This window comes from Chelmon rostratus, chromosome 2 (genome assembly GCF_017976325.1).
Source record: "Chelmon rostratus isolate fCheRos1 chromosome 2, fCheRos1.pri, whole genome shotgun sequence".
Classification (NCBI taxonomy): domain Eukaryota; kingdom Metazoa; phylum Chordata; class Actinopteri; order Chaetodontiformes; family Chaetodontidae; genus Chelmon; species Chelmon rostratus.
In genome coordinates, this window is record NC_055659.1 from 16,441,448 (window position 1) to 16,465,746 (window position 24,299).

General features: G+C 42.9%; 3 protein-coding genes across 4 annotated transcripts; all 3 read right to left on the reverse strand.

Moving 5' to 3' along the window:
* Positions 1-600: 600 nt before the first annotated feature.
* On the reverse strand, positions 601-6,563 carry tmcc2 (transmembrane and coiled-coil domain family 2). Its single transcript, XM_041945695.1, has 5 exons — positions 6,558-6,563; positions 3,765-4,160; positions 2,845-3,476; positions 2,025-2,160; positions 601-1,736 (listed from the first exon to the last, which is right to left on the reverse strand). The coding sequence occupies exons 1-5, from the start codon at positions 6,561-6,563 to the stop codon at positions 1,437-1,439; spliced, it is 1,470 nt and encodes a 489-aa protein (XP_041801629.1). The 3' UTR covers positions 601-1,436.
* Positions 6,564-7,878: 1,315 nt separating this feature from the next.
* Positions 7,879-12,380, reverse strand: cdkn1a (cyclin-dependent kinase inhibitor 1A). Of its 2 annotated transcripts, none has more exons than XM_041958349.1 (3): positions 12,251-12,380; positions 9,568-10,021; positions 7,879-9,476 (listed from the first exon to the last, which is right to left on the reverse strand). In XM_041958349.1, exons 2-3 carry the CDS (start codon positions 10,010-10,012, stop codon positions 9,421-9,423), a joined length of 501 nt encoding a protein of 166 aa, XP_041814283.1. In that variant the 5' UTR covers positions 10,013-10,021; positions 12,251-12,380; the 3' UTR covers positions 7,879-9,420. The 2 variants fall into 2 exon arrangements, with proteins under 2 accessions (XP_041814283.1, XP_041814274.1); XM_041958340.1 differs by lacking the exon at positions 12,251-12,380 and adding an exon at positions 10,392-10,420.
* Positions 12,381-18,252: 5,872 nt separating this feature from the next.
* On the reverse strand, positions 18,253-22,890 carry srsf3b (serine and arginine rich splicing factor 3b). The gene is made up of 6 exons (XM_041960223.1): positions 22,807-22,890; positions 21,886-22,096; positions 21,654-21,794; positions 19,770-19,808; positions 19,074-19,160; positions 18,253-18,945 (listed from the first exon to the last, which is right to left on the reverse strand). The coding sequence occupies exons 2-6, from the start codon at positions 22,086-22,088 to the stop codon at positions 18,918-18,920; spliced, it is 498 nt and encodes a 165-aa protein (XP_041816157.1). The 5' UTR covers positions 22,089-22,096; positions 22,807-22,890; the 3' UTR covers positions 18,253-18,917.
* Positions 22,891-24,299: the final 1,409 nt, after the last annotated feature.

Here is a 24,299-nt window from a genome sequence, read left to right on the forward strand (position 1 = left end):
GTTTAAAAGTTGTAACCAAAGGCTTTATTAGTAGTAAATAGATCATTTAATAATGCTTTATAGAGCAGCAATAAGAAATTAATGAAAACAAATTTTGGGTTGCCAGGTTGTGAAAAAGTCCTTTGGTGTTTGTCCTAGATGTTGGCATCAATCCATTAATAGATGCCTAACACGTTGTTTGTGAAATGGATTTTGGTCCAGTTCTGCTGCAGCCCTTCCAATCAGTGAGGGGATTTTTCACAAGCTTGCAACCCAAAAGTTGCCCTTATTAATGACAAAACAGATTCATGTTGCTCTGGAAAATATTTTGCTGTTAATAATAAAACCAATTGTTACAATTTATGAACCCTTCAGAATAAGGTGCCTTTTACAAAATAGTGCCGTTATTTTCCATTTCTCATGTGATGGAAGATTTTGCTCTCGGTCTGAGAACATTTCAATCAAAAAGTTCAGTCTCAGAAAAAGGTTGATAAGCATATATTCAAGGTCAGCCTAATATATGAAATCATTTATTTTTTACATTGTTTAGTAAAACAGCAATAATTGTTTTTTGCAAACTGGATATAAACTTTGATACAATTTGACATGCCAGGTAATTGACACTGTGGATAGTAGCAGTTCTACAATAGTGGTTATGAAAGAGCATTTATGGACAGAACAGATTTTATGTAGTTGAATTATTATGGTGAGTTTCCTGCGGATATCAGTTTTTGTTTTCTTTTTTAACAGTTCATTCGACTTCAACAAAAAGACAGAAAAGAAAGAAATGCATCTAAAAGCACTGCTTCAACACCAGAACAGCATGTGAAACAAACCAGGGATGCTGCGATACAACATATCTGCACTGTATTTCTGACAACAAAATGGCAGTTATAGAAGATTCATTTAGTCATTAATGAAATGTTAACTCATGCCAGCTAGATGCATCTTAGTGCACATATGAGGACATGCATGAGCACATAACATTCATGAAAAAAAAACCTTTTCCTATAGCTTCAACATGAAGGTTACAGCGAACATGATCAGCGTTTTAAAGTCAGTATAAGTTTCTCTAGACCTTGTAATTCATGTATCATAAATAATTAAAAAAGACGATCCAAAGGTTTCTTCCAAGAAACTCAGTTTTTTGGTGACAGCAACGCAATCGGTGATTGGCCATCAACACCAACAGATTTGGGCGAGATGAGATGATGCCTTTTGTTGCTTGGCAGCCAGAGAATTTCTGTTCTTTCTCACTGTAAACACCTCTCACGTTGGCCGGATCGTGTCCGCTCCTCAACTAAAAGGGCCATGTTTTGTCCTCAGATGCTCCACTTTCACGCTCAAAGGGAACAATTGCAGTCGCTCTTATTCTATTTCAGTCCCTGCATCCTTCAGCGGCGGCGACAGAGTTGAAACCAGCGTCTCCGCTCTGGAGTCCCTCTCAGGCGGGGAGCTCAGCTGGGCAGCAGCCACGGCTCCACAAAGTCCCACTGCTTCCACAGGACGAACAGCAGCAAGGTCAGCAGGACGGTGGCGGCCACCCGGGCTCGCGTCTTCATCAGCGGGGTGATGAAGTTGGCCAAGGTGGAGACGAAGACGAGCAGCACGGCCATGAGCGCCAGGATGACGTTGATGAGTTTACCGAGCAGAGCTCGAGCATTGGCGTTCTCCACTCCCTCCAACTGGACCACCTGCTGCTGCTGCTGCTGCAGCTCCAGCTTGGTGATGCGGGTCAGGCACGACTCCACGGCCTCCTGTGTGCAAAAACACCCACACAGAGTAACCACAGAGGGATTTTAAGGGCCCTGAAAACTTGTGATGATGTGGGCAGGGCTCAGTTAGAACAGTGTGATGTCAGCACTACAGTGGACCAATCAGGACTCTAGTGACTGTTGTGGGTGGGTTGTTTGGTTGCTGTCAATCAATTCTGATCAAACCAGTGTTTTACTCTTAATAACAACCAAAGAACGTTGTTTTCTATTAAGTCATGAATATGCGATATTATAGGAAAATACCTGAAGACAAGTTGTCTGGAGTTTTACCTGAATGTCCCTCGCTCGCTCGTAGGACTGGTAGGCGACTTTTTCCTCCATGCTGGCGAGTTCCTGTTTAAGATTCGTCATCTCGTTTTGGTGCAGCTCTGTTAAGTCATTCAGCTGCTCTTCAAGTCGCTCATACCTGAACATACAAGTACAAAACACAAACTAAAAAAAACTCAAAATAGTGCCAAAGATCCTGAAAATGTTTCAACTCTGAAAATGACACCAAAGTCAAAATGCATTTATAGCCTGGTCCCTCTGTGCCATGGTCCTCCACTGTTGTCCAAAAACTATTCAAACCACATCAGTGAGACACACTGTTGCACTGGCCGACTGTCTTTACGATGAACGTGGGCACTGCGGTTCATTTTGAGCTGATCCCACATTCACCGTCCTGTAGCTGTAACAACTCGCTAACTCCCCAAATTTTTATTAATCTGCGGCTGAAAATAGTTCCCAGCAAATTCACTATTTAGTCCTGTTTGGATAAAGTTTGGCAAAAACAACAGTGCCCAGCTGTTCCTTTTTTTAAAAATGAAATGACTCGTTTTTAAGACTTGTATCTGCAGTAGGAACAAATGGGCACAGGCCCAAGGCCACCGACACGGCAGGGATAGAAGTATTGGGAGACTGATGTAAGAAAATTGGTTTGTAGATAATCCTTTAGTGATGATGATTTTGGTCTTTTCATCGGATTTGTTGACTTTAACAAAAAAGTAGAATATTGCCAGCCTTATCCTTCCAGTGAACTACATTGTAAAGCCTGGACTGAATACACCAGAGTTTAAAAGTGTGCCACTGTTTGTTTTATTTGGACGTGCACCTGTATCTCTCTTCTTGCAGGCACTGTGTCATGTAGGAGTAGTCACTCTGCAGCTGGCCCTTCATGTCCTCGATGGCGTCCTCCATGTGCGCCTGGCTGGCTTTGATCTCCTGCAGACCCTCAAGTAGAGAGTCCCAAGAGCTGTGCATGTGATGGTGGTGGTGGTGGTGCCCGTCCAGTCTGGGACTCCCCATCGTTGGTCCTAGTAACCCTCCTCCTGCTCCTCCTCCTCCTCCCCCTGCACCCCCAGAATTACTACCCGCTCCGGAGCCGGACGTGGCGCTGGAGCACTCGTCGTCGCTGCCGTACTTTGGGCTGGAGACCAGAGTGGCACTTCCACTCAGGGCACGAGGTGTGGGGGCGTCCTCAGAGTGGCCCCCGACTCCGTCCTCAAGTGTGTCCTTTAAGTGAGCGATGTTATCCGCGCTGCCAAACTTGTTCCTGATAAGACTGGCAAACTCTCTTGGCTTGGAGACCACAGCTGTGTGAGTGAGGGCAGACACTCCACCTTTGACCCCTTCGACTACGCCACCTCCAAAACCACTTATCCCAGCACGAACGTTGGCCCCGACGTCCTTTAATCCTTGCTGCATGTCCCGCAGGACATCCTTAGGCTGCCGGGCTGGTCCATTCTGTAGAGAGGGAAGAGAAATGAGGAAGCAGAGAAGTGGAGGATCTTAAAGGTAGGACAGAGGTGACTAGGTTTAAGGGAGAGAACTGCAGGAAGATGAGGAAAGCAGGCCCTGCAGAGAATTAGGTGAGACACAGGATGATGCATTGGTTTAAGTGTTAGCAGAGGAGAATCATCAGTCGGACACAACTGTCCTCACAAAGATAGTTCAACACTTGTTCGAGTCAGTCATGAGATAATCATTCAACAACATCATGTGTCCGTGTTCAGCGCTCTCTTGCTCACCTACCTGTTCTATCTCCTTCAGCTTCTTGTGATAGTGCTCTAGCTTCTTGTGCAAGTGTGCGATGGTCTGTGCCGACTTCTGGTTCTTCTTCTCAAACACCTGCTTGATCCGGGACGCCTGTTGTTTGTCTGCGTTGTGGGCCAACTTCAGGTACTCTGCAACGTTGTCGTCTCGGGCCTCCTGCTCCACGCGAATCTGCTCCGTGACCTTCAGAATCTTCTGCTGCAGGTGCTCCAGAGCAGCGCGCGTCCTCTGCGGCTCGCCGGCCCCCGAACACTCAGCACCCCCGGCCGTGACCCCAGACGCTGCCGCCGCTCCTTCCGCGCTGATGTTGCTGTCAGAGCCTCCATGGCTGGTGGTGGAGGGTAGGCCTAGAGTTGCCACCTCGCTCTTGTCCAGCTGAGGGCAGGGGGAGGTGATCAGTTCGACAGCCACTACAGATGAGGCGCTATTACATTATAGTCAAGTAGAAGCATCAAATGCATTGAAATCTATTCAAGTATAAGTATAAAGGCTATTCTGAGTAATCTGGGAAAAGGGCCAGTGGTGCATCCAGTTTCATGTGTCCTTTCTTTTTGGAAACTCAAACTTGACACATCTGATGGTGCCATGACAGACAAACTGTGGGCTCCTTGGTAGTTTTTGGTTTTTTAAGAATACTAAGGCAACATGTCAAATATTGGTGATGCTTTAGTTTACAGGTCAATAATTTCTTGATAATTTCCTAGAAATTACCTGTAGATAATTATAGGAAAATACTGTAGATAATTGTTCAGCTGGTACACTTTAAATGAACATGTTTCAGTGTGACGCAGAGAGTCAGGCGCGACAGGTAACACCTAATCATACAATTCAACATATATGCATATGAGTGAATGATGAATGAATATATTCTTGCGTTTAAATGGAGCAGTTTTTTTCTCTCTCTGTGATTATTACCGAATTACAGAGTTTGTTGCAGGAAACTTCTTGGAAATTATTAGGGAGTCGCAGCCTCATCAATATAAATAAACATCCAGTTAGTTACTTTCCTCCCCTGGTGGTAATGCCGCTAATTGATTTGGTGCAGGCATCAGAGAGTACACAGAAAGGCCATCATGCATTAATTAGATGATACATAATTATGTTGCTTCCTGCCCTGCACAGCCTCAGAGACTCAGCTTCACTCCAGACTTTCAGCCACCTTCCTTTAAAAGTGCGCTGGGTGCATATGAGGGATTAAGAGCGTTAAAGCACGCTGCACGGTGCATTCAAAGCCAAATAGCGCAACATAATTATGACAATGACGATGAAGTTTTTAAAACTGCTCTACATTGTCTCCATGTACGTAAACATGTCTATGTGTTCTGGATCATTCTGTCTGACTCAATGAGCCCTGCGCTGACACCTCACTGATGCATGAGGGGATCCCCTGCTCCGGGTCGTATCAGCCTATATGCTCAGCTGGGCAGATGGAGGGACGGTTAATGACCCTCTGTCTGACGTCAAAACAGTGTAATCAGACCCTGCAAACATGAGCTCAGGCGAACACATGACACCAAACATCTCATAGCGCTGCTCCAGTTTCCCCAGACGGAACGGTGCGAGGATTTATATGCATTTGATTTGCGTGACAGTGTGAAATGAGAGCAAGCTTCTTATAATTATTAATATTATACAGGCTATGTATGGAATGACTGCGGTACCTTTTTTTTTTAGGTTACAATCAAATTGCAATGGAGAGCAAACACAGATGCCTGCAGTCCCTGGCGGTTAATCATTTCCTGATCTCATCAGAGAAAGTGAGATGCTTATGCAGCAGCAAAGCGATGGAGGAGGCGATGCACGTATGGGTGAAAAACGGACAAAAACAACAAAAAAACAAAAACAACACAGAGCAGATGCTCAAATGTAGTGGTGCCCCCCCAAAAAACACACACGGGGTGGCGGTCCGGCGATGGATGGAGAGGTCGGGAGAGACGCGGGGCTGTGGTGAGGATGGAGATGACAGATTTCCATTAAAAAATGGCATCAAAGAACACACACACACAGAGGAGGACAGGGGGTGATGCCCGCGCCTCCCTCACTCGGCGGGAGACGCACTGTGACACGAGAGACGGCCGATGGATGCGAACACATGAGGATGAGACACAAGCAGCACAGCGATAGATTAAATTAGAAACGTTACCATACTGCTTTAATCCAATTTTTGCAGTGCCATTGCAAGTCTGTGTTCGAGGCCCATCCTCCTCCTCCTCCTCCTCCACCTCCTCCTCCACCTCCCCCTGTGCTCACCGAGGAGGAGCCCCCCTCCTCAAATATCTTTCCCCTCAGCCGTTGTGTGGCTGACTATCCCCTCACTGGATCCTAACGCTCCATTGTTAATACCATCAATATCTGCAGCCTCTCTCTCTCCCTCTCTCTCTCTCCTACGCTCCGATCTCTCTCTCTCTCTCTCTCTCCCCTTTGTGTCATATGCTCCCTCCGCCTCCCCCTGTGTCGCTCTCTCCCGCTCTCCCTCTCTCTCGCTCAGTCTAAACGCAAACGCGAGCTGTCCTGACCTATAATGGATGTGGGAGCTGAGGGACAGATGATGGAGGGAAATGGGCGGGGGGATGGGAGAGCTTAGCGCAGGCGTGCAGGTGCCTCTGTGCTGCTGGGGCCAAAGGAGAGGCGCTGGGAGGGGGGTGGGACGTGGCAGCCCCCCCCCCCCCAGTACAAACACACACACCCAGTGCGCGCTGATGTGGGGCCGCAGTGATGTGGTGCCAAAGCACACAGTGTCTGTCTGAGCAGTGACTCACTCTCTTCATTTACCTTCATCATCAAGGAAGAAGGTGTCTGATTCAAGTTGTATTCACGCGACTTCAAGATCTCTCTCTGTGCTGGCACGTGTGTGTGTGTGTGTGTGTGCGGGATACCCGCTGAACATGGATGTGAGCGAGCTTTCATCTCAGAAACAAACATTAAATAAATGTCAAAGAGGGGAAAACAAGCCTTCATCCACATACTGGATGTGGCATAAAAAGGAATCCCACATCTTTTACTGAGGTAAAAGCATATTGCGTCTATATTTCTATAAACTACAGTTTTGGATTGTTATTACTGATGCATCCATGTGAAAGTGCATGCAGATATATAGAATAACGGTAGCAAAATAAAAGGTTTTCCCCTCTGAAATGTTGTGATGTAGGAGTATAAAGCAGGATTAAATGGAATCACTAGATTAAGTACCTCAAGTACATTCACTCACTTGAGTGAATGTACTTATTATATTCCACCACTCCTCAATAGGATGTTTAAAACTAAAATGCACCATAGATGCACCAATGTAACAGTGTTTTTTTCTTAATATACAAACCCACATTTGTGAATAGCTTTAAATTGTTAGCCAGCCACCTGATCGCTGGGAATTTGATTATTTTGTGCCACACCCTGTCCATGGATGACGGTTTATTTTTACCTCTTTAAAATCTTCAAAGCTTTTTTCCCCCTCCAGGAGCACTGTAGGAGGCACCAGAAACACGCCTGCTGCCCTTCAGTGTCTTCACACCTGACATAAAGTTGATTACAAAATCTGGAATATTTTGGAATATCACTGTACAAATAAAAGTCCTGCATTGCAAACCTGGCCTCGACCTGATATACTAAAGTACTAAAAATGTAAGCACTCAGAAATCATCATTACTGATGCAATCATGTGGAATAAAAAGCAGTGCACTGTTGTACTTGGTTGAGGCGCAGTTTTTTGTTTTTTTTTTGGTACTCTGAAATACTGTACTATATTTCAGAGCCAAAACTGTACATTTCACAGCTATGATTAGAGGCTACTTTCCAGAATAAGAATTTACATACACAAACAATAAGGAATGCAAAAACGTGAAGCCTATTAAAGATGAAACTAACAGAAATTAGTTAAACTTGGGCAGCTACATCATCAAAATTGTATTTAGTCATTAATGGATCAATGATCATGATAATACAACATTGTAACACACATAATAACACGGACATAGACTCTATCAACCTCAGTGATGTTTACTTTTGATACCCGAGTACAAAAAAGTAGAAAAGTACAAACACAGTAAAGAACACAATAAAGCAACACATTGACAAGAAATTTCATTTGGATATTTTATTGGAATTTGGAATTCTCATAATAATTAAACAAAAACTAAATTAACACGAGGAATATATATCTGACAATAAATAAGAATAGATCTTTTCATTTGTAGCTTAACATAAAACAAGACCTGTGCACAAGCATCTATGAACAGAAGTGCATTCATTGTTTGGGGTAATGCTGTTATATGCTTAGCTTTGTATTTGCGGCGGTGGCGGCGGACATTTCTAAGCTGTCACTAGGTGAGGATTAGCATTACAGTGACCTTGTTTGACACTCATTCAGATTACCCATAGCAGCAGGATTTGCCAACATAGACATAAATAAGTGTCATGGACAAACACGCCATTTGTTTTGAGGCAGATAATAACACATTGTCTGTTATAATTGCACGATGCGTCCAAATAGGAAAGAATTAAGCACTTTGCTTCGAAAATAATACATTTGCTTCTGAGAACACTTCCTCTGATTGTCCTTTCTGGAGCTTCAGATACCGAAACAAATGCCGTGAAGACACTTGAACCTGGGTGTTTCAAACACACCACCTATCAGATGTATGTGCAATACTGCAATGTTTCTTTGCGGTTCTGCTACATTACAGTGCTCTATTAAACTCTATAGATAAATCTCTGATATATATCTAAATAAACCTAATATATGTGTTTTTAAGGCTTCAATAGACATGGTACTACACTCCTAACCTACAATATCTGATGCTGTGCAGGGGGCACTTTAGGAGGTCTCCTCTGAAAATCAATCTACATACAGTGGATGGAAAGAAAGGAAGAGGACATGATGGCACTTCTGTCATTAACAATCTAAGCAAAGCAACAGCATGTACAGGATATCAGAACTCTTCAAGTATGTTCCTATGAGTACATGATGGTAGAGAAAACACAGCTGTACATCTGAATGTATAAAGTATGATAAATGTTTCGTATAAAAAGACTCCTAGCCCACACGATACACATAAAGAAATAACATTGTAGAAAAACAATAGTGGATTTGAACAAAGGGGCCAAAAGGCTTTCCCTGTTCTCTACCATTTTCAACCATTCTGCAGTTTGATCACAGTCACTCCTTAATTTCATCATGAGACAGAGTGATTTCAGCCAACATGGCATCAGTTTCAAGTGTACACAGTTATGCATTTATCCATCGTATCTCTGTGCTGCAAGCGGTACAGATTTTTTACATTTTCAGCACTGTGGAATGTACAGTAGGAAATGTCAGTCTACAATTTGGCATCCCCATGATCCAAATGAGTATAAACCCACTGATTCCAGAGATTACCGTTAATCTTCTCTGCTCAAATGTCCCCTTCTTACCAGTGGGAAAAACACCAAACCCCCTCAGAGTGAATACAGTACCCTAATTAACCTGATATTAATGATGTGAAGCTGAGGTCCCTTCTGTTGTAAGATGATTCGCCGGGTACAAGAACCCCCAGATGAGTGACTGTGCAGAGTCTGTGCAGAACGTGGTATTCCTGAGTGTAGTACTGTTTGTGTGGTTCTTTTGGGATGTTGGCACCTTTGCAGTAAACTGCACCGGAAATCACTCGCCGGATTTGCGTGGCATCCAAACTACCCTTCTTTTAGCCTGATAGAAATCTGTTGGGATAAAGAACAGGAAGTTCAGCACATGTAAATCTACATGATGTTACAACTCCACAGGTTCACACAGGATATCTTAAATCTGTACCTGTGAGGTTTGTCTGTTTCCTCTTCAGCCCTCTACTCTCTCGTCTGACCGGCGTCTTCTCCAGGTTCTCTGTGTCGACGGTACATCTATCTGGCGAACAGGGGATGTTCTCCTTGTCATTCCATGGCAACTCCACCCTTCCTCCCTTGGATGTACCTGCTGCCTCTGCTGCCCTCTGACCATCTGCCTGTCCCAGACCAAACATACAGGATCTGTAGAGCAGTGGCACCTTGGCGCCTGGGATGCCCTCCCACTGGAAATCACTGCTCTCCAAAGGCTTGTCCGAGATGAAATCGAAGCCCCAGCGATTCGAAGCCTCCTCCAGGTCTTTCTGCAGGGCTGCCTGGTACTCCACCTGCAGCTGCTCCCGGTCGACGGGGCCGAACAGGTTACGTCGAGCAGGGCCGTTCCTCAGGGTGCTCAGGATCCGCTTGTGAGAAGCCATAATTCTGCACTGCAGGAAACAGAGAAAAGGCTACCGGTTAGTTGGAAAAGCTGCTGCTGGACATCACTGATGATCAGCTGAGACAGTGATGGTGACTCAGTGGGTCTGCTGCAAACATTTATATTCATTATCAATTTACCTACCAAATCAATCAATCGATTATCAAAATAGCTGCCAATAATTTTCTGTCGATCTATATGTTACACAGGTAAAAGATGCACTAAGTTCTCCAAAGTGTACAAAAAGCTGAGTCTTGACAATAAAATGACTCTAAAATTAAGGAAAAAATCATTTGAATCAATGGTAATAATCCATATCAAATTAAAGAAAACATAAAGCAGAAGCTGTTTTTCAAAGTGAAAGTAGAAATCAGGCTTACCATGGCTCTAATCAGCTTCCTCTACAAAGACTACAGAGCATCTAACACTGGAGTCACTGGGGAGCTCGTTATAAAGCCTTGACCAGCCAGTGACTCACTGAGCCCTCCTCTGAGAGTCTCTGGTACATGCCTGGACATAATCTCACTCAGACATGTGAGGACAAGTTCTTCACACGGCTTATGATGCCTGCAGATACACAGAGTCACCACTAGGTGGCGGTGTCTGGCCATCTACAGCCAGCGAGCTCAACAGATTAACCTACAACGAGCAGCTGATCAGGAGTATTGAAGATCATAAAAATGTCAGATCTATGAATTTTCGTGGAAATAGATTTGCAAAGCACTCATATTAAAAGTATTCTGAGTGTTAAACGCTCATGACACTGTACTGTAAGAGCTGCAGGAAGGAATCAGCCGTGTCTCAGGAGAATAATAAGTCATTCTAGTCATCCGGGAAGGACTGGGCAGGGTTCCTATTTGAGGGAACAATCAAGAGAATCTCAGCCCACCCTAATTATCCAGCTAAAGCACTTTGAAAGAGGAGAGGTCATTGTAATTAGAATAATATTAATAATATGGAAGACCCTTGTGAACTTTACTGTCACTGATAAAATAGATTAGATTTTGTACAAGTACAGAAGCGATTCTGTTTTATGGGGATGATGGCAAATCTGACATTCAAACAAAGCTTTACGCCAAATGATCCCTCACAAATTGTTTAACAAAAATATATAAATATGGACAGAAGTCTGGTAAGACATGTCCTGCTGCATCATCTGTATTGGCTGCACAGCACAGCAGAGCCAAGCAAGCTGATCTGAGGTCATGTAATGTGGCGTTTTTCCAGGAACTGCAGGTCATTCATGTTCACACCGTCGAAGAAACAGAACAACAAAATCTACAACTTACAGCTTCAAGACTCACACAGAACTCACGTCAAACACACAGAATGGTTTTCCAAAGATGAATCATAACTAATAACTCTGAGAACAAATGTTTCTATTGTTGTTTACAAAAAAACTGTGTCCCCTTGAGGGACTCCCAGACATCTTTGAACTGTACACTTTCAATGCACTCTTTTCAACATTATTTCACTTGCTAGAGGCTGTCCCAGAGTGGAAAATGATGACTTGACCTGTTTTAATTATAGGTTTTCACTGACCCTTCCCCACCCACTGTTATGTAACTGTGGACCTGCGTGGCCTAAGGTCAGGTGGGGTACCTTGCAGTGGGGGTCAAAAAAAAAATCCTCTAAATCTTCATTTATTGTGGGCAATACGTGGTAGAAAATGTGGGGCGCACTGCTGCGAGCCATCATCGTGCACCCCAGCACCTCCACCCCCCCCCCGAACCGCTCCGTTCCTTCCACCTCAGGGGATTGGACGTCACAGGGAGAAGGGGCGGGGCCGCGCCGGGAGGAGTGATTCAAGGCTGTGGCGGGAGAGCGAGTAGCGCGTGTGCGACGGAGGCGCCGGGCAGAGCTCGAGACGAGACCCTGCCCAGTTTACTACAGCGCTCCACGTGAGGCTGGAGCTCGTGTCGGCCAGTCAAGCTGGGCTGTCACTGGAGCCTCCCTCCCGTCACCGTCAACACTCCCGTAAAAATAACTATCACAAGAGGCCTCGGTGAGTGTGGAGGATTTTTGGAGGAGATATAAACCCACATAACTTAAGGTCGTGTGGGGAGTGGAAGATATCAGCCATGTAAACATGTAGTTCGTAAGACTGAAAATATAAATTTTGGCCTATATACAAACTTGAAAGTAGACCATATGCTATACAGACATTCAACACGAAATTAACCCCATAAAATGCCGAAACAGAACATTTGAAGGATGAGTTCAGTGTCATTTTACTTACATTATCAGTCGTCTGCAGTTCAGTCCAGTTACAGTACAACGTCTTATTTCAAGCCTGTTGAATGAAGCTGCTGTTTATCTGACTCCTCGAAGTTGATATCAAACAAATGGGACTCCTCGACCATGTCTCCAAGTATTCTCCCAGTCATGTACCCGGGTTCAGGCTTTATGAACTCCGGTGGGCGGGGGCCCTCTCCTCCCGTGCGGGGGCGGGGCCTGCCGGCTCACACACGTGGATTTCGCCCGGTAAACACATGAGGACACGTGAAGGTTTGGCTCTGGAGCGGACCCGGGAGGAAATTCCAGCACAGGAGGAACGGGACCGGCACGGCAGCTCTCTGTGGCCCTCAGTGCGCATGACCGGCAGGAGTGCTGCGTTCAGGCCTTCGTTCATCTCACGTCACACAAGTACACGGAGGAACTACACAGAGCAGAGGTGGGGGAAGACTGAAAGTAGAAATACCCCAGTGTACATACTCAGTATACTCACTCAAGTTACTTACTGTACTTAGTTGCAAATTTCAAGTACTTCTACTCTTGTCAAAGTCATTATTGTACTTTTTACTCTTTTGTACTTGTACTTATTGGTTACATTGGAAATTAGGATTTCAAATACAAAACATCTAATGAAATATGCATTTTTAAAGAAACAACAGTGGCAGAATGTAACTAAGTACATTTACTCAAGTACTGTACTTAAATAGACATTTGTGTACTTTGATTGGGTATTTCCACCTTATGCTCCTTTATACTTCTACTGCACTACATTTTGGATGTAAATATTGTGCCTGCTACTCCATTACCTTTATTTTGACAGCTTTAGTTAGTTGTTATGTTGTAGATTTAGATTATTTATACAATAGAATATATTATCCTGAGATTGGTCATTCTGCAAGATAAGTGCTTGGTACTTAAAGTATATTTTGATGTTAATAGGTTTGTACTTTTAATCAAGTAAAAGTTACACTAAATGCAGGATTTGAACTTGTAACAGCGTATTTCCACACTGTAGTATTGCTACATTTACTTAAGTAAAAGATAAGATAAGACATGATACAACTTTATTTATGAGTGTATGTTGGCATAAATGATGAGAAAAAAACCCAACACAGTCTTATGTGAAGTGATGCTGGAGTTGAATAATCAGACAGCTGTTGGAATGAAGGACCTGCGGTAGCGTTTCTTCTTACACACTGGATGCAGCAGTCTGTTACTAAAGGAGCTGCTAAGGGCCCCCACTGTGTCATGCAGAGGGTGGTAGGGGTTGTTCATGATCGATGTCAGCTTGGCTAATATCCTCCTCTCAGCTACATCCTCAGTGGTGTCCAGAGGGCAGTCCAGGACAGAACCAGCCCTCCTGACCGGTTTATTGAGTCTCTTTCTGTCCCTCACAGAGGTTCCGCAGCCCCAGCAGACCACTGCGTAAAAGACTGCAGATGCAACCACAGAGTCATAGAAGGTCCTCAGTAATGTCCTACATACTGAGGACTTTTTCTACAAACTGTAAATACCTCTCTGGGCTGCACAACACTTCTCAGTCAGTGGTGTCAAAACAGTCCCTCAGTGCCATACTGGACTCATCTGACCATGTGTTCACCTACCTAATGGTTGGCTGTTGTTTTCTCACCAAAGGTATGTAAGTAGTTTGCAGATGAACCAGACTGTGATCAGATCTGTCCAGTGGGGGGAGGGGTGAGGAGCTGTAAGCGTCTTGTGTGTTTTCATACATTAAATCTAGTGTTTTATTGTCTCTGGTGTGGCATTTGACACACTGGGTGAAGTGGGGAGAGTTGACGACAGGGAGGCGTGGTTGAAATCTCCAGAGAGGAGGAGGAAGGCCTGGGGGTGCGATGTCTGCAGCTGTGAGACCACAGTGAGTAAGAGCTCGCAGGAAAATTGAGTTCTACTACTTACTAATATAAAAAGTAGGTAAAATTAGCTCCATCTCAACCAGCTATAGTATAAAATTGTTGCTTATATATTTCATGCTTAAAATAATACAATAATGTATATATATGAAAATATATATATGATTATGTGACACAACCTTAAAACTTTGACTTTTTACAGCTAAATTTAGAGACAAAGTGCAGCTTATTCTGAATAACATCATTATGTATTCACTGAACATGTCTCCTTGGACTCATGATGATAATAAATTCAAAGAAAAACAACAAACAACAGAAGCTCAGTACAAAATCACCAGCAGGCATGCTCCGGTAACATTTGTGCTGACTGATAATAATGTTCCACATTCAGCTTGGCTTTCACTCCACGGCCAGTTTGTGTTTGTGTGTGGTGCCTTGAGTAAATAATGTAGCCAGATGCTCATTTTTCAGTCTGGGGCTGCGCTGGTGCTAGTTTAACGAGATTAACTATGAAGTTGACAAAACAATAAGGACGGTAAGAGGTCAGGTTAGAGCTTATTTACGTTTTATGTTATATTCGATGATTTGGTCTTTTCGCACTGATGCAGTCCTAGTTTTATTGTTCAACTTCACGTCTTCAAACACCTTAGAACCATGTTGGAAATCACTTTAACATCTTATCCCATTGATTGATGTGTTGTTGTAGATCCATAAATGAACCTTGGATCAAAAATGGAAAAATGGATCATATGTTTTATGTACAAAATCTTAATTTGCAAAGTAAAACTCAACTACAGTGTTGTGTAGTGGAGTCCAAAGTACAGCATTACTCAACATCGTGCTTGTGCAGTCAGCGAAACAAAGTACCCTTCAACTCTTTTAATAAAAAAAATCTCAAAAGTATTAAAGTTTTAAAACTGTTAAGAATTTAGTGAGACTGTGGTAGTAAGACAAACTTGTAACTTGTAAAAAGCTTAAAGTTTTTATAGTTTTTTGGGCCTGTTGATTGAAACATTTATTTAGACTAGCAGTCTTATCAGTTACCGTGTTACATTGTGACCCAACTCTCTGGGCTTGTAACTCCGTCTCCTAACATGCCTTTTACAAGTCTCTTACACATTGTACTCAAAAGTCAGCTCCACCTTGTCTTCTCTTGTTGGAGCCAGGCTTGTTTATCTTGGCAACAGGTCATCCAAGAGGCAACTCCTCACGTTTCCCAGTCACATCTGCCCTTCAGTCTAGTTCCCAGCACGTCAACAACAAGAGCCCTAACTGTAGGATGCAGCGTATGAAGGCCCAACTGATCCGACACCACAGTGAGTCCTTTGTTGAGACTGACGGGACACAAGAGAAACACACTCGGACTTATAAATGTACAGTACAGCTACGTTCAGTGGTGATATGTGCTGGAGTTAATCAAGTTTTAACAAAATGCGCTCAACACAATGAGCGGGTACTGAGCAGCAGCTGTGTGGCTACAGAGAAAGGCTCTACATTTGTACAGCTGAGTAGATGCTTTATTATCTCTCAACTCTCAGGCAGCTGCACAGTGCAGAGCGCCATCAAATGAGCTTCTTCATTGTGTGCTTCATCATATTCAGGCCTTTGTTCTGCATCCACTCTGAAAACACTGATGACATAAAAGGCACCAAATGAAGCATGGCTACATGGTTAACTATTTACTGTGTGACACGAGGTCATCACAAGAGCTCTGCTCTTTGCAGCTTTATTACCTTTCACTATGGTCATATAAGGTATATGAAACATCAGAGCTTGACTAGCTACATTCAGGTCAGGTGGGGTTACACTACCTGGGGTCTTTGTGATCAATGCATAAGGCAATCGTGATGCAGAGTTGTGTAGGATACATACAAAATGAGTCTGTGTTAGTGAATAAAGTTATTGTGAAAAAGTTGATTTAATTTCAGTGATCCCACAAGTATCTGGACTATTCTATCAGGTGCAGTTTGCGGGGGTACCAACTCAGGGGACTCCGAGAAAACAGTTGAACCTGGCTCAACTTTTGCTGCAACACACGGTAATATCGCCTGGCAATCGCCTGAATATCGCCTGAATTAGCCAATCAAATATTAACAACCAAGCACACATTCCTGTTGGATTCCTTTGTAACGCTGTATTTCAGTTTCCCTCACAAGATAAAAGTGCAGCTGTGATCATTTTCTCTGACTTTTCAACTAACACACCTCAAATTCTATGACTCAAACTGGATTTCCTGAATTGAATTTCATGTATGACCTGTACCTGAAGCAACCCCACCTTACGTCTAGCTGTCACCGAGGCTGCCTGGTAACCAGAGGAGACCTCAGACCAAGACACAGTCCAACACACAACCCTCCATACAACCACAGCTTGTTTTTGGTTACTGTATGGTTTACACAATATGAGATATAACGTGTTAACTAGTGAACTTTAATGGAGCTTTCAGGTGGACTTTGTTACTCCTGGACAGAGTCAGGCCAGCTGTCTTTACACACCAGCCTATCAGGCTGCTTGCTGTCTGTCTACAAAAACCAGAAAATGGTGAAAAATGTTGACCACAGTTATAGTAATAGTTCAGTACAGTAGTGATAGTTTCCCAGAGGGTGTTGGGGAGTGAAAGTGTTTAGTCTGACCAATTGCTCAAACGATATTAACTTACAACTATTTTAATTACATGTTCACATTTGAGCCACTAATTGATCAACTACTTATTTCAACGCTATTATTCCTTATTCCTGATTGGCGGATTTGGATATTAGAGATAAGTGGATAGATTAAATGAACTCATCGAGATCTAAAATGTAAATCTAAAATTAGCTCTAATGAACTTTACCTCCCTGTTCTCACACTCGTGATTACTCATGTCTGCACTTCGTGGGCGACAGGGCAGCAGGCAGCTCGTTACATAACAGTGGGTGGAAATACCTCAGCTTTCTGAGTGGATTCCCGCGGGTTCCTTCACTGTGAGACCCGTCTCCGTGGATACCATGAGTCATCGCTTCTGTGATGTCATGGGGCTTGAGTAACTCGTGGAAAAGCGCGCGCAGATTTGAGAAACTTGTGTCTGTGTTATGCCGGTTCACGTGGACTGTGTGCGTGAACAGGGAGCCGTGGGTTTGCCAGGGGTGTGACCGAAGACAACAATTGGACGGTGGGAGAGGAGCAAAAAGATGTCCCAGAAAAGACCCACGGCTGTTCGTTTCGAATCAGCACAGAACAATGAAACTGTTCTAAAGTCTCACCAGAGTAAATGTAAATCCCAGCGTGTCAGTCTTTATGGTGGACTGTGAGACTCACGCTGCAGAAAATAGTCCAGGAATTCCCACAGTCCTCAGCAGCGTTTAATGAGCTACACGCCACACACATACAGCGACATTATCAGCAGCACAAGGACACCATTATTTGGATGGCTTATCATATATGCATGCTGGTCAAATGGTTAAACTCTCAGTCAACCGGGTTACATAACGGCCTCATACCGCACGTCACGTACGACATAAAGAGGGGAGGTTTGCGGGAGGGACAGGGGCATGAACTTGCCCGGCTACTTTTTCTTTGACTCCTTGACATTTCTTTACAGTATGTCACAAGTGTTACAAACAGCCTCATCAATCCACTGACTTCCACCTGCATCTTAAATTAACCAAAATCAAGATGACATTACATGCTACTATATGACATAGATTTAAAAAATCTAGAGACAGCTCTGCCTCAAAACTTCTCTATTACTATATAAATGAAAGATATGTTCAAATTTTAAGATTTTCTTTTATACATAACCTTTCGAGCTGTGACTTGTTCTGGTGGTCAGTACCATGTATCACCTAATAAGCGCATTGTGAGATACATTAAGTCTACAAAGTCTCAGTAGCACCACCAAGTGGCGTAGATCACTGACGACAAAAAACCTTACAATGACGGAAACAAAAATTCAGGGAAAAGCAGTGCAAAACTTCTATCTACAAGTGAAGTCACTTTAATTCAACTCAATCTTGTCAAGAGACTACACTACATGAATAAATTGAGACAGTGACCATGGATGCTGAAGGGGTGCCCTCATGTGGAAAAACTGATAGAACTGAAAATACTATATTGGCCTCTCCTAAGCATAAGGGAAAAAAAACGATAACAAGTGTCTTTTTAATAAACTGGCATTTTTAATTGAGAGATCATTTCACAGAGTATCAAACAAAGGAAAAGTAATGGAAAACGTCATAGACAAAAATGACTTGTGTTCATTCATTAACACTTTTTTTAATCAATGCCACAGTTTTGTATTTTGAACGAGGGGGTGCATTTATTACAAACAACCAACCATTAACTGATGGAAACCTTCAGTATGAAGTAAGAAAGTAGCAGGTGGAAAATAGGTTGGCTTCACAGACAAACAGGAGGGAGTTTCTTACAAATCATCCCAACCCTTCCTTAAAAAAAAAAAAAAATTAAAAATGCTGCCGTCTACACGATGTAAATGAACTCACACTAAGTCAAACTACACAGTACATTCATTGACAAAAACCAAAGCTCTTCAGAGATTAACTGGTGAAATGGAATGCTGGGTGGCACAACTGTTTCAGGACTGACGAGATGGACGTGACTTAGGTGAGGCATCACACTTGTACACACTCACTCAATGTCTTTGAAAATTACCATACAAGGGAAGAGACACTAAAATGCAAACTGTTTAAAAAACTCAACGCAAAAACGACCACAATGGCCATGTTGAAGTTCACCAAATGAAACGGCAATGCCTGTACAAACGCTCATCTTCAGCTTCCATTACACCTGACAGACATTCCTCTACTTTCTGTCAGTGGACCTGGAGCGGCTGTGGAGGAGAAAAAAAAAATTAAAGCTGATGAAAATTGCTAAGCAAACTGCCACATACCCCCCATTACACTGTCAAATATCTGGTAGATAAGACTGAAATAATCTTTCATCAAAGGACATCATTACCTCCTTGATCGTGAGAAGGACCTTGAAGGTTTATGGTTCCTGTCCCGGGAGAGGGACCTCTCCCTCCTCCTGTCTCTGGAGAAAGACCTACAAAAACCAGACCACCCCATTATGTAAATGTTTATACAAATCTCTGCATATTAATCATGTTCAGCTGTTATGTTAGGTGAATAACAGCTAGGGTTGGGTTCATGGCCCAATTTTGTATGTGGTCCCTGGACGAGGTGTTAAGCTCCAATTTCCTTCTTCCCTACCCATGCAGAATATTCAGTTAATGTTAACAAGTTTCTCAGCCAGTTCACCTTCGCAGTTTAAAATGACTAACATAGATTATACCAGTAGCAGCCACTTAACATTAATTCAGTTACACTAAAATGTCTGCGGATTGCCTGGCTACAAACTAATATATGCAATTTGCCAAGAATCGAGAGCGAAAAGAAATCACAGGAAATCGCTCTGTAACTTCACTCTACGGCTGTGAGTGGACGATGCGTTATATTCAAACAGAGTGGCATCTCTGTTTTAGACAACATTTTGTGTACTAATCATCAAATTACAAGAAAGCGCTATTCCTAAAGCTCTAGACATGATGACACAAAGAGGATACATACACATGTTGGGAAATACAGAAAGTAGAAAATTCATTTTGGATTGAATTTCCAGAAGTAAAAAAACGATGCTCTGCAGCTGGCATACCTGCTTCGACTGCGGCTGAAGCTCCTCCTTCGTGGGGATCTGTGCAGGGAAAATAAAAATGTGTTAAGAACAAATACAGATGCACCAATCTGCCGTAGTGCTCCACACTATTCTAACCCTTTTCTTACATGGTCCTCCTTCAACACAACCCTTTGTCTATCTCATTAACTCAAAATGGAAATAAAAGACTTGAGTGCTTTTCCAGGAACACAAAAACCTCTGTCAGAAAGTATAACTCACTGGCAATGGACCTAGAGCATAAAGACGGCAGGTGCGTAGGAATTCCCCATCACCTATCCCACAGTGCCACATGCATCTTTAAATCGCATTACCAGTGTAAATTATCTTCCAGTTTCTAACTTAAAGTCAGAGCAAGACAATTGATATGATCATTTTTGTGGTGTCTGAGCCTCAAGGACACTGTGGACTGGCCGTAGTGTGGGAATAAAAAGACCCACTCAGAGGCCACCATCTGTATGAAACTGGTCCACTGCGCTTAAAAAAGGACACATAAGGAATTATAAGATAGTAACAAAAACAATATACTGGTCACTGGGAGTAAGTCTTGTGAAGTAACCAGGCTAAGATATACTAAAACCAACCATACAGCACAAAACAAAAAACAAAGATATTCATTGGGGGGTTGAGAAGAGTTTTGATTTGTGTGACTTCATAATTCTGCTCAGAGCCCCAAGACATACCAGATGAAAGTCTATAATCGAAAACTCTGGAAATCTGAAGGTCCAGACTGAATCAAATAATAATATAAAAAAAGAACAACCTTTTCAAACCAGCTGTCTCTTCACTTTCAAAACTGTAATCAGCAGTGTACTGAATGAAGCAGGAAAACTTACTAGTATTTTTGGTTTTCAACAAGCTAGATATGACGAAAGGGAGGCAGACTGTCGGCCGGGTAGGTAGAATTGGCTGAATAGGACTGGCCAGATGCTGCAAGGTGATTAGGTGGCAGGCAGATGGGGGCTGGCTGTGGCTTTTTTCCTGCTTTAATTGGTTAGCCGAAGGCTGCTGTTGGTAGGTTGTAGACATTTGGAAACGTAATACGCTGATTGGTCGGGAATGTGAGGTGGGCCGCTGCCGTTTGGGTTAAGGTTGAAGGAGGAGGAGGTTGAGAACGGCATGCTGAGGAACCAATGGGTTGGTGCAACCTGACGACTGGCCATGCCTGGGTCATGTGACAGCACCAGCCAAGCTGATTGGGGCACGATGGTCAGCAGTCACATGATGCTGAAAGAGGACTAGTTGATTGACTCAGAGGGTGGTGAGAAGAGGCATGGTGGTGGCTCTGCAACGGGTTTCATTCTTATTAATATAGATGAAAAATAAAAAGCATCCTCAAACAAAAAGAAAAAATGCATCACAATTGGCACTTTCATCCCCCCCCCCCAAATTTAAACAGATTACACTTTTCCCCTGACATAGAATTGCCCAATCCCATTTCCCAGACCTATTTTGCCACTTTAAAGAAGTAAAAATGTAGAAACTTTTTGAGAGTGCACTTCAAAAGAGGAATTAATGCCTACAGAAGAAGTTAAGTCTTGCAGGCCAGATTTTAAGATGCATTTTGCAATAGAAAGGCTTCACCATATAACCTAGTATAATGGCCTATTCCCATTCATATATCATGATTTGGCTATGAATGTCAATTAACTCGGCTCTCTATATAAACTGACCAATAATAACAATGAAGATGAAACTGCAAGCCTTAGACATTGCATCTATCACAAATGTATAATCAGCAGAAAGATAAACAGTACAAATTACAGGAAATACCAGGAAATATACTGTGGGTAAAAGGATGGAGTAAGTTAGATAAATCATATGCCTTCTCCGCTAGTCACAGTCAAAAACAACAACACGGGTCACCTTCGTCTGGGCGGTGGGCTGCGACGCCTGTAATCGTCCCGGTCTCGCGGACGCCTGCCCCATGAAGGGGGGGCGCCACGGGTGCGGCTGCGCTTCTCACCATTGGACAGCTCTACTCGCACCCGGCAACCACACAGTGTCCTACAAAAGAAGAATAAGTGATTAACCATTGTAGCTCAGCAAAAACAATCACAATTCTCAAACTGTAACTCCAAATTTGATTGCTGCATACCTCCCGTCAAGCTCACGCACTGCATCAGTTGCATCTCTGGGATCTTCAAATTCTACAAAGGCAAAGCCTGGGGGGTTCCTGGCCACCCAAACACTACGGAGAGGACCATAGTAGCCGAATGACCTCTCTAACTCTGTCTTGTTTCCATTGTTGCCTAGATTTCCGACATAGACCTTGCAGTCGAGAGGACAGTCACGATGCATGACTGGATCTGAAAAATAATGAACAAAGAACGGGAAATTGTTAGTCAGGCAGCAGATTCTTGTGGGAAAAGACTTAAGCACATTGACAGGGCGTGTAGTGTGAATATGCGCGTTGCGCCAATTCATTTACTCCACAAAATCTGCCAGAGGTACCTCCAAAATGTATGTAACGTTGCATGCGTAACACTCTGTATTAACGCTGCTGATTTAGCGTGGAGTGAAAAACACAGTCACTTATCCAAAGCCCACATCTACAATCAATTGCCTCAAATGTCGAGAAACGGAAGGAGGCTCGGCCTACTTTTTGTCGTACTCGAAACACAAAGCTATGCTAACTTTAGCTTAACAAGATATTTTATTCATAGTAACAAAGTTAATGCTGGCCCCTAAACATGTTGTATGAAGCAACCGTATGATTAAGTGAACGACTAACCTATCGCTGTTACCTATGTTTCAGCTTTAAAATGTCCTGTTGCACAATTTAAACTAGATTGTAATTCGACGCTCGGAAGCTAATGATAGCTAAAGGCTACATAGCGGCAGCTAAAATGGCTGTCGCCTGTCTGAGGCCTTGTGGTAAGGAGCCACATTCGGCTCACAAGCACAGAAACCAAACAATAGGTAAAACTGGTATGGCGATACAATTCATGGACCCAAGTACGACATTCTCAAAAACCTTCAGTACGACACACAGAAAATAATTTAGTTCAAACTCTACCGTGATTGTTGCAATTCACAGCTCAGGCAATCCGCGCTTCTTCGATGATTTCCTCTCTCTGCCGTCGATGGAAAATGGCGTGACGGAAAAGACGTTTGTTAGTAGGCTGGTTCCTGCTCCCGGGAGGGCGGGGCAAATTCGTTTTCACCTTACCTATTAAATCTAACTATCTCTAAACACATAATTTCTATTGCAAAGACAGCTTGTGATCTGACTCCGTAAGACAAATTTCTAAAATTGAAAAAGATGACTAAAGCACTTATCTGGTAAACATGAATACGCATACTGTGTGTAAAGCTGCGATACCATCTTTGACCACAGCATGGTTTTGGCGCTGTTTCGATATTTTTTCGGGTGTGGGTCCATACTCGGCATGTTTTTTATCCACCCCAATGTACCTTCATTACAAATAATGATATACAATGTACACCAGTTGAACAAACGAAAACAACACAACGTATAAAGAAACCGAATGCTAAGTAAAAGAATGATGGGTATACAATGAATACATAAAAGCAATATGCTCATTTACAATCCTCACAAGTTTCACATTAAGTGCAAGATGTTGTAGTCTTAATGTAAAACAGAAAATAGGAGGCTTTTTTTGGTGGAATTGCACTATGTGTATGAAACTCAGCTAAGGTAATAAAAAAAAATATGAAGCTTGTTTTTAGTTTTCTGTTACTCAAAAAATTCTAGTCCTCATGCACAGAAACAAAAGTTGCACTCAGCTCAATCTCATGAAAGCAGTTAGCTATACCCCAAACATTACCAAGCAAATGCATTTTCAGACATGTACCTATTCTTAGACTTTTTTTGCCATTCAAATTTATTATGCTGTTATTATGCCCCAATCTGAATCTGCTGGGTGCAAACGTTGCTGTTCCTGTAAACTGTATATTCCTGAAATCTGACCATACAGTTATGGAGAATAGAAGTTCTAAAATGTAAATGATGTAAACTACATCAAAAAGCACCAATACAGGTACTACTCTAACAGAGTGTTTGCTAATACACATTTGATTGCACAAAGGGCACCTCTGTTGATACTATCAAAGTCAGTCAAGCTATCAAACACATCCACTGAAATGGCATACTTTCTTAAAAAGGAAGGTCTTTTATAAGCCTCTTTACCCCGAAAATAGACGACTTCTATGATTTTCTTCAGCCTGAAAATAGAAGACTTCTATGATTATCTTTCTGCCTGAAAATAGGAGACTACTATGATTATCTTTACCCTGACAAGTGAGCTGAAACTTGAAGTGTGGAATGAAGATACTGATAATTAAGCTGATTACTTATTACGTTTTAATGCAAATTCAACACTGTTCTTTACATGTCTCACTTCACCTGCATAATTGATAACAACTGTGTTTTGTGCATGGGTGTGTGCATTCCAGAGCAGAGAGTGTGCCAGCTGAATGCTGTTAACTCAGCATAAAGGCTGATCTGTGTGATTTCTACTCATCACAGTCTGCATGTCACTTTCCAGT